At 31.9% G+C, this 16,886-nt stretch overlaps 1 protein-coding gene across 5 annotated transcripts in view; it reads left to right on the top strand.

Moving 5' to 3' along the window:
• The window catches only part of LOC145330624 (neo-calmodulin-like), a 108,141-nt gene extending 91,632 nt beyond the window's left edge, over positions 1-16,509 (top strand). For 2 of the 5 annotated variants that reach the window (XM_080175298.1, XM_080175297.1), the window contains 8 exons: positions 10,548-10,604; positions 11,388-11,450; positions 11,713-11,768; positions 12,262-12,367; positions 13,992-14,081; positions 14,645-14,760; positions 15,171-15,214; positions 16,372-16,509. In XM_080175298.1, the coding sequence (XP_080031424.1) occupies positions 10,548-10,604; positions 11,388-11,450; positions 11,713-11,768; positions 12,262-12,367; positions 13,992-14,081; positions 14,645-14,760; positions 15,171-15,195 (513 nt within the window). In that variant the 3' untranslated portion in view covers positions 15,196-15,214; positions 16,372-16,509. Of the gene's footprint in view, positions 1-8,947; positions 9,086-10,547; positions 10,605-11,387; positions 11,451-11,712; positions 11,769-12,261; positions 12,368-13,991; positions 14,082-14,644; positions 14,761-15,153; positions 15,215-16,371 lie in introns of those variants that run through there. The other 3 variants (XM_080175296.1, XM_080175295.1, XR_013883521.1) reach the window with 3 other exon arrangements.
• Positions 16,510-16,886: the final 377 nt, after the last annotated feature.

Raw genomic sequence — 16,886 nt, 5'->3', positions numbered from 1 at the left:
ATATTTTTAGTAATTGCATGAAATATAACTTACATGATATTTTTTATAAAAAATATGAAATAACATTATAAGAAATGATACTAAACCGTTTTTCATTCCCATCTTTACTCGCTGTAGAAGTGAACTGTTTCTGCTTTTCAGGGAATATATTTACTGGCCATATCATGGTTTTAAGCTATTTTCTGTGGGCTTTGTGGGGTGAAAAGGAATTTATATACACGCTTACACATACATCCAACTACTTTTGTTTAAATAATTTTTATATTCTATTGTTATATTGTATAGAGGCGCAAAATTTTATTAAGGAAAAATCTATGGAAATGATGCAAAAATCATTTTAAAATTGCACTCTCAATTATATTTTGTTTATGTGTGTGTGTGTGTGTGTGTGTGTGTGTTGTGTTTTCTTATGTGTAAATATATCAATCTATCTATCTATCTTTCCAATCTATCTATCTATAAATCTAGCAATATATTTATCATTCCAACTATCTGTATACCTATTAATCTATCTATTAATCAATCTATCTATTAAAATATAAGGAAAAGTAAACAATAACCCATTAAACCCATTTCCAAAAACACTTCAGAACTTCTTTAATTTTTGTGTATTTTATAATTTAGTTAAACAAAATATATTAATAACTAGCAGCTTTGACCCTTTTTTTAGGGAGGGTGGGGGAAGTCACCCCCGCCCCACCATCTTTAATATAATTTTAATAAATTTTTTACAAAAATTTATGTGGAGGGTTATTTTTTTAGGGCGATTTCTCTAGGGAGGTTAGTGGTACCCTCCCCCATAATAGTTATAAGGATTAATTATGAAGAAATTAAAACCTAAATGTTGAACCTAGTAATAGTGTCTAACTTTTTATATTTGTGACGTAACAAAAATCCATCTCTTTTTAGGGGTTTCCTTTCCCACCTCCCCTCTTATCCTTCGATTTTTGTTACGTCACAAGTTAGACACTATTACTAGGTTCCTAAATGTTGATGAAATTCCCTGGCACTTGAAAGGGCACAATGCACCATTAGGACTTCCAGACAAAGGTCATGCTGTCATAGGTTGGTTCAGGGATAAGGGATGGGAAACGTAGGAAAATATTATTTCAGGCCTATTTCAAGCCTAGGCCTATTTCTAGCCTAATAAACCAGTTTTGGGATAGCGCAGTGGTTCGTATAAAATGCTAATGAAAAAGCTGTGTGTGTGTGTGTAGATAAAGTATAGAATCAAATTCAGGTAGCTAGTTTAAAGTAAAAATCATAACTTTTTATAAACCTATATATTAATGGCTTTTGTTAAAATGAAGTTTTTTCTCTCCCAAAATTTTTTATCTTTTACTTTGGTAATTTGAACTGTCAGAAAGCTATCGTTGGGTTTCCCTCAGACAGATTTTAGTTTGTATTATTTGCATTTTTATTAATGAGTAAAAATTTTATTTGAAAATTTCATTGCTAATTAAAATTCAAAATAAATAAATAAATATGCACTTGGGTAACATTCTATCAAGTTCTTTGGATACTATACTGGATATAATGTAATGATAAATCTGTACTGTGTTGTATTGTACAAAAAGTAGGGTGAAGGTGTTGTATCAACTCCGTACTAAATTTTTAAAATTCAAAATACAACATCTAATTTATAAACTACCAAATGAAAATTCGTAGCTACCTTCTTTCCAAAAAAATAATCCCGTTATTTTTGTTTTTTCTATGTGGCCCTTTTTTAATGTTTAACTCTAAGCAGATTTAATAATTAAACTAATGTGATCTAACACCATTTATATTTATATTTTCGTAGCAGACAAAATCATTATTTTTTCTAGAATTGTCTGCTTGTAAAATTTCCGCCATCTGTGATTTGGGCTTGTTTTGTATCAACCAATCACCAATTGGCTCCGCCAATTGGTGATTGGTTGATACAAAACAAGCCCAAATCACAGAACACTATTGGTTTAGAGCGGTAGCCAATATGAGCCGTCCGCCAGTAAGGTCATTAAATTAGGCAAATGGTAAAAGTTGCATGATCCCTTTCAAAACCAGGCCGAGACCTAATTTATGGCCAGGTTTCCTATCCCTTATCCCTGGGTTGGTTGTCTGTCTGCCGCTCCGAATCTGTTCACCAAATATTCGATCGAATTTATTACTTTCGTCAATTTATTCAAAAAGCATTTTAATTTCTTAAATTCTCATTTTTAAGTTACAGCATATTTTTACTAAACAAGGATGAAGAAATCCATTAATTTAGACAAGACACAAGGACAAATTAACATTAAAAATTTTCTGTTTAATTCTTTAATATGGAAATACTTATATAACATTGTACAATATTGTCCTAGCAATGATATATTCAAAATCATTCTAATTCTATTTTCTCGTATTCATTCGAATCCGGTGGATAGGAACCGGTTCTCATCCATATGAAAAAAATATGTCTAGCATCGTATTATATCCAGCTTTTTACGAATATAAAAATGTACAATCATAAGATTAAAACCAGTTTTTTTATCCGTGCCTTCGGCACCTCGGGGATAAAAAACTAGTTTTAATCTTATGATTGTACATTCTATATCCGCGGAAAGTCGTTTATAATACGATGTGAGAAATAACTATTCTAAAATAGATTTTAAAGTAACCAATAAAAATTTACCTTTTTTCAAGATTATAAATATTATTGTTCATATTGACATGTCTAAAGTGAAGATCAGAATCAGAGGTATCCGTTTTGGACGTGCGAATGCCTCTATATGTAGAAAAGCTTTGTTTGAATAAAAATGAATTTATTTGATTGCATATTTGACAATTAATCTATTTAATTCTACATTTAGACAAATTAATAGATATTTAGATAAAACAAGGATGACAAGCTCTGAAACGTTTAAACAAACGTACATTAACACTTGTAGAGTGTCAGAACTGAAAAAGCATAATATAAATGTAAAAATCTTAACAAAATTGTAAGTAAATTTGTTGCAAAACTGCTTAAGTACAGGATACAGGACATAGCTACATTTTTAGAATATGATTATAGAGATGCTTCGCTAATTACATTGTACCAGGTTGTACTAGTAATCAATGTTCCGAAAATTAGATGAATAGGGGAAATTATAGCATAAGTATTGCTGAAAAAAAAGTTAAAAATAGCATTAGCTAAACAGACATTCTGATTTTTGAATAGTTATGGAGTTGATACGCTTTCTAAATTGTACACGAATCATCAAGCAAAGTTTTAAATCAATGGGACAATTCCAACATACCTAAATTTATTGAAAGAGCTATCATTTATGGATGCGCGGATGTATAAAAGTAAGGGATCTAAAGGGATAAGACAATGGCCGATAAATTGATGTACAACACAAATGATGATGCAAAAATTACACTTCTGTAGATTACAATTAGTGGTTGAAACGTTTGGACAATCATTCTAATGAAACAACCAATTAAAAATTAGTCCCTAAGGTTGTTAAGCCAACAACTAAGAAAAGTTTGGAGACTACTTTAATAGACAGACCTATGTCCCCTCCCTTCCTCCCTGACAAAAGTACTGCTTATCTAACATTTTGACTATTTTGAATTTTGAGTTTTTATGATCATGTGTAAGTAATTGCACACTATTAAATAATGTCATATCAGCAAATCATTTTGTCCTGCATTGCATTGATAAAAAAAAGAACGATTATGTCTGATTGTAGCGATGCTTCTTTAAACGCCATGTCAAACCTTGATCGAGATAGATAGATGGGATGGACAGTAATAAAATGCCGTTTCCAGAGGTCGTACGCGATCATACGCAATGTTGGAAGGATGGCGCAAATTTCAGATATCAGTTTCTGCGATTTGAGAAAAATTAATCTTTATAACGTTCTTGTTTAGAAAAAAATGCTTATATCATTCTCATTTTAAGTGCAAAAGGTTACTTCAATTGCTGTATAATCATTCATTTTTCTTTTTTCCTTCAGAGTTTGTTACTACTGCGCTACTTTTAGACATAATTTCTTTTTTTATTCGCTAATTTTGAAAATTTACTGTTTCATAAGCATTAAGAGATATAAGTTTTCCGGAATTGTAATGTAGGGAGTAGATTTGAAATCTGCATCAAATTTTAAGGATTTTTTATAAAATTCGTTTTTTGTATAATTCTTTATCTAAAAGCGGAAATACAAATTAAGTTAATTAATTTTGGCATCCGTGATTGGTGGATTTAAAAAATCTGCGCTCTGATTGGATGTCGTACATCATTCAACCAATTAGAGCGCAGGTAGTTTAAAATCCACCTATCCTATTGGTCAAAATTAATTAACTTAAAATGTATTTCCGCTTTTAGATAAAGAATTTTACAAAAAACGAATTTTATAAAAAATCCTTAAAATTTGATGCAGATTTCAAATCTACTCCCTACATTAAAATTCCGGAAAACTTATATCTCTTAATAAGCATGTCGCTCAAATTTCTCTAACACTGCAGCAAGGTAATTATTTTCTAAAAACAAAATAGACAGGGATCTTAAGGATAAGACATTAGATGATATATTGATGCACATCCCCAATGATTATACACAAAATTACCCTTTCTGTAGATTTAAATTAGTGGTTGAAAGGTTTGAAAACTTTGTTTATTATGCTTTCAAGATTTAATGAAACCACCCAAAGTATTCAATCCAACTAATGAGAGAAATTGTTTATAAAACTTTGGGTACCAGTTTCATTTACAGTCCCCTTTATCCCTGACTTTTATTTATACATTCTGTTTATTCTAGTTCAGTTCAGGGAGAAAGGGGACATTGGACTGTAAATTGCACTACTACCCAAAGTTTTTTACTACTCTATCTAAATCGCTGGCTTAAAAACAATGTTTTTTTTCTTTCAAATTTTGATTGGTTGGTTGAAGTGTCCAAACTTTTTTATCAATAATCTCTGAAAATTATGGGACATTTAATCATTATTGGGTATGTATATTAATTTATCATCATTTGTCCTATCTCTCAAGATCCCAGAGTTAATATTACCATTAATTTTCCAAATAAAAATTCCTTTTCGTGCAAACTATTAACTCTATATATATATTTATATGTTCATTCATTTGCACAATTTTTTTTTTTTGGGGGGGGGTGACATCCAAATTGCATGAAGGAAATTCTTCCTTGGACCAATGTAAAACTTTCCTAAAAAATCTGTTAATTATATCTTAGCGGATATATTTATATGCATACATACAGAAAGGCATCCTTTAACTTTGATTGATTTTAGGGGATATTTTCCCCTTTTTTTAGGGGGGCGGGGTTGATTTTTTTTTTGAATTTTCGTGGGAGTATATAGACCCCCTCCCCCTCAAATAATCCTGAACCTATAAGAAGCTTCACATTAAAACGAGAACCATATCGGTTTGACGGTGAGCGAGATCTTTCGTAGAAAACTGGATATAATACGATGCTATGCATAAATTTTCAGTATGGTTGAGAATCGGTTTTAATCCAGTGGATATTAATAGGTTTCTATACTGGAAATAAACTTACTTTTATATTTTGCGAAAAAGAAAAAACACTCTTAAATTTCTAAACTAGAAATAAAAGTAGTTTGTCTTTTATAAACTGTTTAGTTTAGTTCAGTGATACTTGCCCAACTGGATTAGTGATTTCTTTTGTAGCGAAGCTATGCTATATTTACCGTGTCTGTCCATCTGTTGTGATTATTTTTTTGTAGCGAAGCTACGCTATATTTACCGTGTCTATCCGTCTGTTCTTTTTTTTCTGTTTTCTCATAAAGAGGTTTGATTTCTTTGATTGAAAAGTTTAATTGCATTTCGTAATTTGTCCGCTCATCTGTCAGTCTGTAATGCTCCGTTGAAAATTGAGGAAGGGAGGACATCTGATTTTCTCAGTTGATATTCCAGATAGTTGATTTAAATTTCTTGTTGATCATTTTAAGTTATTAAATTCTAAATGTATTGGATAAAAAGACAAAGTTAGGCTGTCTTTTCGTGACATATTAATTTGTTTCCTTCTTTATTTCTCTTAATCATCTTTAAACTTTTTATTTTTAAAATGTCTTTAGGTTATACAAACCAGTTTTGGTCAGTGATGAAAAATTAAATCCAGTTTTGTTTCACTTGAAATCACATAAACAAGGATGACAACATCCGTAAAAGCGAAGCTCTGAAACGGTAGGACAAACGGACATTAACACTTGTATAGTGTTAAAACTGAAAAATCAGAATATAAATGTATAAGAGTCAAAGCAAAATTTGTTGGAAATCTTCTTGATACAGGATAATTTTATGGACATACTTACATATTTATGTCTTTTTATAGAGTTGCTTTGCTTATAATATTACAAATGTTGTTGTCCCAGGAATCAGTACACCAAAAATAAGATCAATCGGATAATTATATCACATAAAAATTTGTTGTTGAAAAAGTAAAAAAATCAAAATGTTTAAAATGGACGTACGTAAATTCTGGTATTGATTATAGAGTTGCTGCGCTCTCAAAGTCATACTTAACTGTCATCATGCAAAGTTTGAAATCGATAGGACAATTCTAACCTGTTTAAATTAACAAAAAGTGCTATCCGTAACGGACGTACAGACCGACCCTAATTATAGAAAAGCTTTGCTTTTATAAATCATTATCTTTTATACCATATAGAAACTTTTCATTTGGATTTTTCATCAAATTTTGCTCTAAAACTTTGATTTTCCCCTTCTTCATATACAACATACATCACACACTCTCTCTCTATCTATCTCTCTCTCTCTCTCCCTCTCCCTCTTTCTCTCTCTCTCTCTCTCTCTCTCTCTCTCTCTCTCTCTCTCTCTCTCTCTCTCTCTCTCTCTCTCTCTCTCTCTCTCTCTCTCTCTCTCTCTCTCTCTCTCTCTCTCTCTCTCTCTCTCTCTCTCTCTCTCTCTCTCTCTCTCTCTCTCTCTCTCTCTCTCTCTCTCTCTCTTTCTTTGTCTCTCTCTCTTTTATTGTATCTGGTTTCTTGATTGAAAAAGTTTTTCTTTAAGCAGCTTCGGAGTTTAACAATTTGACTTGTCTATCTATCAATCTTTCAATTCATTCATCTATCTGTCTATCTCTCCATCTTTCAATTCATTTATTTATATAATCTTTCTATTAGGGTGGGTTCATATCGGAATTAGACAAAGCGGGGATATGCAACAGATAAAATTAACATTAAAAACATTTCTGACCGAAAAAGAATTTTAAAAAATTGAGTTTTAGAACACGACCACTTAAAAATATAATTCATTACTTATTAGTATGCAAAGACGACATTCAAAATTTTTTTTGAATCAGAACTATGGCTTCATGGTGCTCCCTGGAAAGGCCTTGAGGAGCTGAATCAGGAACTTTTGTCCGTTTCAAAATATCTCGTTCCTAGCCTTAGAAATCACTAAAAAAACAAAAAATTTTAAGGTTTATTGAGAATTGTCCAATTTGTAGAGGTTTTTTAGATTTTCTCAGGCTAGGAACGAGATTTTTTGAAACGGACAAAAGTTCCTGACTCAGCTCCTCAAGGCATTTCCAGGGAGCACCATGAAGCCATAGTTCTGATTCAATAAATTTTTGACTCCCATTTACTAATAGCTATACAATTGAATGTCTGGTCGTCAGCGGTTTTAAGACTTAGGATAAATTTTAAATCATCCAGAGGTGTATTATATCTATATAAATTGAGTGCAGATCCCCGCTTTGGCCTCAGAAAAAAAATATCCGAAATCGACCCACCCTACTTTCTATTCATTTATTTATCTGTCTATCTACCATCTTTCTATTCATTTATATATCAATCTATCTACCCATCTTTCATTTATTTATCTATCTGTCTATCTCTCCATCTTTCAATTCATTTATTTATATAATCTTTCTATCAATTTATTTATCTGTCTATCTCTCCATCTTTCAATTCATTTATTTATCTGTCTTTCTTTTCATTTATTTATCTGTCTATCTCTCCATCTTTCAATTCATTTATTTATCTGTCTTTCAATTCATTTATTTATCTGTCTATCTACCCATCTTTCTATTCATTTATATATCAATCTATCCACCCATCTTTCTATTCATTTATATATCTGTCTATCTACCAATCTTTCATTCATTTATTTATCTGTCTATCTACCCATCTTTCTATTCATTTATTTATCTGTCTTTCAATTCATTTATTTATCTGTCTATCTACCCATCTTTCTATTCATTTATATATCAATCTATCTACCCATCTTTCTATTCATTTATATATCTGTCTATCTACCAATCTTTCATTCATTTATTTATCAGTCTATCTACCCATCTTTCTATTCATTTATTTATCTGTCTTTCTATTCATTTATTTATCTGTCTATCTACCCATCTTTCTATTCATTTATATATCAATCTATCTACCCACCTTTCTATTCATTTATATATCAATCTATCGACCCATCTTTCATTTATTTATCTATCTGTCTATCTTCCTATCTTTATATTCAATCATTTATATAATCTTTCTATCAATTTATTTATCCGTCTATTCACCTATTTTGTTTGCTTATCTATCTATCTGCTTATTTTTTATATTCAACTATCTGTCTATCTATCTACACATCTATCTATTCACCTATCTATCTATATCCCTATCTACCTTACTATCTATATAATTCCCATAACTATCTTATTATTTATAATAATTTTTATTCGCCAATCTTTCTGTATTTATTAAACTTTTTTTTCATCTATTCATTTAAATTTTTCCATCTTCTTTCCATCCATTTTATTTGTCCATTATTTGCTCCGGAGCTACAATATAAATTTGTCCTTGTGTCCGTCATAAATTTACAATGATTTTTTTAAACAGATTTTATTGCAATCAAATGAACTAATACTAATCCTTAACTGTGACACAACAATATTTAATAGATTCTACAGCAATTGTCAGCTGCTTGAATATGTGACGTACATACCTAATTGAACTGCGTATATATTTTAGAGTAGCTGCGCTACTAAAAAATAGTTAAGAAATTGTTTTCAAGAAAGTTAAAAATGTTTTCTTCTGAAGTTTTAACACAAACCTATCAGCATGACTTTAGTTTTCATAAATATAGAAAGGTAAATTCTACTTAAAAGCTTTAAAACGGCATAGACGATTCTTTTTTCAGGGTAGGTTTCAGGCTATTTAGCTTCTTAATTTTGATCCTTGGGTGCTTTAAGGCCATTTTGTTTTACCTCTAGAGAAAGTAAAATATTCGGCAACAATTTTTAAAAAAAACTTTATCATGGGGGGGGGGGGGGGTGGTTTCAAATACTGGAAATAAATAGTTAATGATTTTTGGTCTGTCCTAATCAAATAGGTTCAGCGGTTAGCAAGATTCCTCAGTACAGAAATACAGACTCAAAGACATCCTGTTACTTTAATATAAGGATAAAAGGCATGTTTGTTTGTCTGCCCTAACCGATGAACCAATTGAGTTTTCCATTTAAAGGAAGTTTCACATAGCTCTCGGATTGTTCTAAAAGTATTTTGTTACAAAGTCTTTAGATGATTTTAGGCTATTTTCTGTGATTCCTTATCAATCCGTCTTCAGACATACACTAGTCAAAGAGTAGCTGCGCTACAAAAAAACCTGTATATATTTAGAGAGTTGTAATTTGAAATGTAAAAATATGATATTAATTATTAAAACAAAGTTCCTACTTTTTCAGCCGTCAAAGAACAAGAATATTTACTTTTATTTTGAGTATTTTGAGCAGAGAAAATCACGTTTTTAAAGGACAGAGGAGCAAACGAAGGGACATTTTGAATTATAGAGCAGCTTTGTTACTAATAAAATACCCCTTAATTGTAATAAACCAAATTATATTTACAAATTAAAATTATTGGTTGAAAAGTTTGCACACTATCACTTTGTAAGACTAAATCCAAATTTAATTTTTCTGTCCAAAGTTTTTAGACTTTGGGGGCAGGACTCTTTGATATTTATTGCTCCCCCCCCCCCTTTCTTGAAAAAAAATAGTAATAATAGATTTGTTTACTTGTAAATAAATAAAGTCTATAACTTAGCCTGAAATCGTCATAACACTTTTGATTTTTTTTGCTCTTAATGATTCTTTTATTTATGATTATCTTCTCCAACCTCGTCTGACAGACGCACACACACTCACACACACACACACACACACACACTCACACACACTTACACACACAAAGAAACAAACAAACAATTTAAAACACAAGTCTTACACAAATGGAGTAAGATAAGCGTCTGACAAATCTATGACGATTACATCTATTTGTACAATTTGAACAATAGGACGGATGGACGGACGGAAACATTTTTATTATCAGGAATAAGACATCAGAGGATAAATTTATATCCCATCCCCAATAATGATAAGCTAGTTACCTTTTCTTTAGAGTAAAATTATTAATTGAAAAGTTGGGACACTCATAGTTTTTATCAACCAACCCACTAAACGTTTTAAGCCATCTTACAAAACTTTGGGTACCGATATAATTTACAGTCCAATGCTACCTGTTATTTTACTCCTCTAATAATGTATTTTTTTCTAGGCGGAGCGTTTATCCCCAGATAGACAGATAACCGCACAGGATATTGATTGTTTAAAGGTAGGTTTTACACATTTTTCTCAAATTCATTCAAAACCGATTAGTATCCGGTGGATTAGAACCATAAGAAAAGATAATGTCTAGCATCATATAATATCCAGTTTTCTGCGCATATAAAAATATGCAATCATAAGATTAAACCAGCTTTTCTAGCTCGTGCCTTCGGCATCTCGAGTTAAAAAACTGGCTTTATTCTCATAATGGGCAAAAATGGCCACTAGGGATACCAGGAAAGACGGGAGTGGGGTAATATCGACCCTCATTTATCAATTTGTGGTGGTTCCCTCCTCAAAAATATTTATAAACCTTCCAATGACCTATTAGAAGCTTTACTGTAAAGAAGAAACTGTTCAGTGGTTATTGAGCTCCTTCGGTACAAATAGACAGACAGATAGACATCCTGTAACTATCACATAAGGATATTACAAAAGAGAAAGGGAAAAGTAGTTTTTTTGGCAAAATTTCATAAAATGGTGAGCAATCTTCCAGTCAAATGCTCTCATTAAGTCCAACTGTTCTTAGTGATGACCAAACGCGTAGATTAATTAATAGCATACTTTAAAACAGTTTGACCTAATAAGCGCATTTGACTGGAATCTTACTCACAACTTTACGGAATTGTATGAAAGCTACTATTCCCTTTCTAATTTTTTTAACTAAATACTTTTAGAACTCGATGCATTAAAGCAAGCCCTTTTGCAAATATTCAAAATTTGAAGTTTGTCTGTGACAAATGTTTTCGCTTATATAGGTATTAAATTATTGTGTGTTTATCTTTTGCAGGAAGCCTTTGCTTTGTTTGATAGTGACAGAGATGGAGAAATTACTGTTCAAGAATTAGGGAAGGTAAGAAAGATAATTTTATATCTTTCTATCTATCTTTAAATGTATCTATCTATGTATGTATATATATCTATCTAGCAATCTATACATCAATTTATCTATCTGATTTTCATACCAGTCCATCTTTCCATCTATATATCAATCTATCAATGAACCTCTCTAGCAATCTGTCTATATAACAATAAACCCATCAATTAATCTATATAACAATCTATCTATCTGTCTTTCTGTTTATCCACCCATCTATCTATTTATGTTTATCTAGGTAATGAGAACACACGGATTTAACCCATCTGAAGAAGAGCTATGCGATATGGTCAGGAAAGTTGCTCATACTCAATCGAAAAAATTACATTTTCAATGATTTATTACCTGCCATATATTTAAAATTGAACATACATATTGTAATACATCCATTGACTAAATTCCATTTCTACTGTATAATACTACAAGTACACTATTATCATATACATCCCCTTCCTTACAAGAAAATTATATGAACTGAGGGGTTTTAGTGCTTTTCAATCCCCTCTCCCCACCCAATTGATTTTTTATTACTTGGATCTTACCCCAGATTATCATGTACTCTAATAAAATGAAACTTGTAGCTGGCTAAAAGAACAATCCCCCATCATCCACCACTTTTACCCAATTTCTTCCCCTCCCCTCTTCCTAGATGAACGAACTGACCAATAAATGATGTCCATGTTGATGATAACAACTTAAATTAATTGCAATTATTTCCCTTGTTACAATTTCAAAAATCGGGAAAAATTTATTTAACCCTTTACGGCTGAGTATGTAAATTTATTAGAAATGTCGACACAAACGCGAACGGGGCCATTGATTTCAACGAATTTATCGACATGATGGTGAAGCGGGACTCTAGGATTGAGGACGATGTCGCTCATGCCTTCAAGGTCAGTATTTATCTAGCTACATGATTTGGGTATAGTCCCTTTCGTTGCAATGCACCCTAACGGGCGATTCTTCGTATTTTTCAGTTTTCTCCTATTTCTAGCCACTGCGGGGCCAATTGTCTAACCCTGTGGGACAGTCACCTAACCCGATATAACCTAACCTAACCTAACATAACCTATAAAAAGCAATTTGAAAAATACGACGAATCGCCCCTTAAGGGGCGTTGCCAAGAAAGAGACTATTCCCCATGATTTATATTCTCCTCATTTTATCTACTTTTCTAACTATGTATCTTTATAGGTATCTATTATTTTTAGTTATTTTTTTCTATCTATTCAATTAGTATCATAACTATCCTGATATATTCAAACGATTTATCTATTATCTCTTTTCTAGCTATCTATTTTTGGAAAGTGCTGATCAATAGGGGCGTAGAATCCCCCCCCCCATGACTTGAATTTTGGTAGTACCCTCTCAAGGCTTACACACCCATGGAGATTCAACATTATTATGAAGGGTAAGAAAATTCAAAAGGTGATAGCTGTAATTTTAGTTTAGTGAGTTTAAAAAATCAACTAAATTTTTTCTAGGGGGGGGGGGTTAGAGGCGGGTTAACCCCAATACCCTCAATTTATACGTTCTTTTCTTGATAAGAGTTTAATTTAAAGTCGAGAAAACAAAACATTAATATAACCGGTTCTACCCCATCCCTTATTCTCTTCCCTACTTTCAGTTGGGGGGGGGGGGGGGGGGGGGGTTGACGCAAATTTCAGATCCATGAATTCGCGATTTGAGAAAAATTTATCTTTATATTATAGCGAATTAAATAATCTTGCAAGCATCGCTTTTATCTTATGAAGAAAAATAAGCGAAAAACGAGATCTGAGTTTTGCGTCACCCTTACAATATGACGCATGACCGCTACGACCGTGAGACGTGGCAGTAAATTGTCCACTATCCTTTTCTTACCCTCCCTCCCTGACCAATAAGAATGCTGAGAAATTTAAATTTATTCTTATGAAATCATAAAAATGATTTATATTGAAATTTTATCATTGGCTGATTTAGCAAAATAAGATAGATAGACTATTAAGAGATAATAAATGAAAAAAATCATTAGTTTTTATAGCGAGGTTTATCTACATTTAGTTGATTCGTCTGTTCGTTTAGGGTAGTTATAAGTCCTTTTGTTTAAAACATTGATTTTTGATATTTCAAATATTGATTCCTAATAAGATTAGACACAATCTTAGAATCTCTATTTATTTGATTCAAAAAGTAGTTATTAAGTATCCTGCATATTTTCGTATTACTTCTTTTCTTCTTTTTATTAAATTGTTTTTCAATTTTTATTTAGCTACCAGTTTATCTATTTTTTTTATCTATCTCTCTCTGTATGTTTATCTAACCGTTATCTATCTATGCATTTATTTATCTATCTTAACTATCTATCTTTTCTATCTATCTATTTATCTTATCTGTATGTCTATCCAACCATTATATATCTGACTATCTATCAATATATCTATCTGTCTGTGCATCTATCTAGAATAACGATCTATCTATGTAACTATCTATCTATGTATCTATTATGATATATTATCTATGTATCTATCTATCTAGGTATTTGATAGAGACGGGGATGGATTGATATCTGAAGAAGAATTGAGACTAACGATGAACAACCTTGGGGAACCTTTGACTGAGGCAGAGGTAGGTAGCTTCCCCCAACCCCCCCCCCCCCCCCCCCACAACTTTTTTCTAGAAAGTTTTTTTGGGGGGTTCGGAGCAGCGAGTATTAAACTGGTATACAAACTTACAAAGTTTTATATTCATGTTTTCTCATTTGATTCTAAACTTTGGGTACTGTTAAGTTGGTACAAACCAGAAGTGTCCAAACTTTTTCACCAATAATTGTATTCCACAGGATGTATATATATAACAATTTATTATCCATTGTCTTATCCCTGAAGATCTCTAGCTTTTTTTAGCCTGTAAATATTTTGGGGGTTAGAAAGAAAGGGGATAATTGGCTGTTGATTACACTAGTCCCCAAAGTTTAATTATAACGTTTTCTTATTTGTTAGCTAACCAACCTTGGGGACTGAATGTTGATTGGTTGGTTTATTAAGTTGAATGTTCAAACGTTTCAATCACTAATGTTAATCTACATAAGGGGTGATTTTGTGTGTCCTCATTGGGAATGTACATAAATTTATCGGCAATTGTCTTATCCCTATAGATCCCTGATAATTAAGACATGATCATTATGTCAGGTAAAGTCAATGATCGCAGAGGCGGACTTGGACGGCGATGGCAAAATCAACTTCCAGGAGTTTTCCCGGCTGATGGCGAACAGCAGCGGTCCCGGTGGCTCTGGCGGCGGATCCAGGCATTCACTGGAATCTTTTATAGTGACACGTCAAATACAAAACAGTTCATGTATTCCTTAAAAGCAGATTCTAATTGGTCAAGATGTTACTGAGATATTTTTAAGTTTCTTAAGATTCTAAAAGAGGAACATCGAACTATTTCCTTATATTTATTTTTTATGCTTATATGAAGATAGGCTAGGAGAGATAGGTTTAGGAGAGGATCTTCTAAACAGGGCTTAAATTGGTTTTCAGAACCTTCGTTTTTAAATTTTAAAATAAAAAGGGAAGGGATAATTAGAAATCTATTTATAGTAGGTTTATCAAAAAATCTTTGGATCCACTTAAAATTCAGATCAACTGATTGATTGACTGACAGACTGACAAACATTCCTTAATGATGGAATATCTAGTTAATGTGCCCGCCAAGTAACAGCCATTCCAAAGGAGTGTGACCAACTAATTATCAACAGGAAAAGAGTTAAAACCTTGTTTACTACTTCTGATTTTACGGAAGGAGGGGACATTGAACTGAATATTTAACTGGAACCCTATGTTTTAAACAATGTTATCTTATTTGTTGGCTCAAAAACTTTGGGTGTTTTTTTTGAATTACGATTGGTTGGTAAAAATCCAGTAAAGTTGAAAATTTCAACCAATAATTTTAATTTACAGCACGAGTAATTTTATTTATTATATTTCGTTTTCAAAACAATTTATCGTCCATTGTCTTATCCCTAAAGATCATGACTGTTTTTTCTTTAAAGTTTAAACGTCTGCTTGTTGATTGCCTTATGTCAAACCCACATCATACTAAAGATGTTAGAAATTCTTTATTTCTGGTTGGATTATGGTAATGTTAATAATATGTGAGCCATGACCACTTTTTAAAATTACACACAATCGACATTCAAAATATAGATTACTTGTGGATTTAGCAGGGAAGAAGGGGACATTGGGCTGTTTATTACACTAGTCCCCAAAGTTTTATGATATCCATATCTTATTCGTTTGCCCAACAACTTTTAGGACTTTAACGAACAGTTCACACGTTTCAGCCACTAATTGTAATCAATAGAAGTTATAATTTTGTGTTTTATTATTGGGGATGTACATCAATGTATCGGCCATTGTCCTATTCCTTTATATCCCTGGTATTTGGTATCATACAGTAGTAGAGGGAATTGCTAGGGTAGGGGAGGATTAATCTACAGATATTAACCAGTTTCCAAAGGTATAATTTAAACCTGAAAGTCGGGGGAATAATTAATTAACCGTCCACTGCCCATTCGCTGGGTCACTTAAAGAATTTTAAAGTGCCTTAAACACTACATTTTAACCAGTTATGCTGCACAACATAAATTTTTAGAGTATGTGGAATGCCCTTGACTGTTTACCCTACCAGTTAGGACTTCCAGGGAAAGTTCGTGAAATCAAAGAATCAGTTAGTATTGGTTATGTGACCATAAAAATATAATCATAATCAGTAATTAAGACTATTGTCTGGAGATCTACTATATGCATACTAATGTGTTATGCCTGTTTTGATTCTTATATTCTTACTATTACAGCCGCCTGGCATAACAGCAATAGCTTTTAAAGTTTTAACTCGTTTTTTTTATGTGACCAGGCGCAGCGACAAATATGCAACGGCGGCGAAGTAGTGTAAACACAGAAGGCGGGGAGCATGAAAAAACAAGCGGGTGTATGAAAAGATGAGCGGCGAAAAAAATATGCGGGGATTTAGTGAAAAAAAATGGGACCATTTTTATTTAAAAATTGTGATGAATTTTTTTTCTTTAAAAGTGAATAAAATAAGTTAAAAATTGTGAAAATGTACCAATAATAAAAAAGACGCTCTAAATTTCGCCATTCTCTAAAATAAAAACGCTTTGAAAAAAAAATGTATTTGAACTGCCGTTTTCAGTGCCAATCGCTTTAAATTAGACATTGCTATTATAGAGTTTTTAAAAAATATGATATTAAGCATAAGAAATATATTTGATCATCTATTATATGTGTTTAAGGGTTTTAGAATTCAAAATCAATTTTAAAATGAATATATATGTTATTTTAATCTTATGTAAAGTTTAAGAAATACATATGGTCATTTTGCTATAAAATATGAAAATTTGTGCTTCTTTTG

Source organism: Acartia tonsa, chromosome 10 (genome assembly GCF_053477335.1).
Source record: "Acartia tonsa isolate MP-2025a chromosome 10, ASM5347733v1, whole genome shotgun sequence".
Taxonomy (NCBI): domain Eukaryota; kingdom Metazoa; phylum Arthropoda; class Copepoda; order Calanoida; family Acartiidae; genus Acartia; species Acartia tonsa.
The sequence above is the reverse complement of the archived record's forward strand: the minus strand, read 5'-3'. Positions and strand labels throughout refer to the sequence as shown.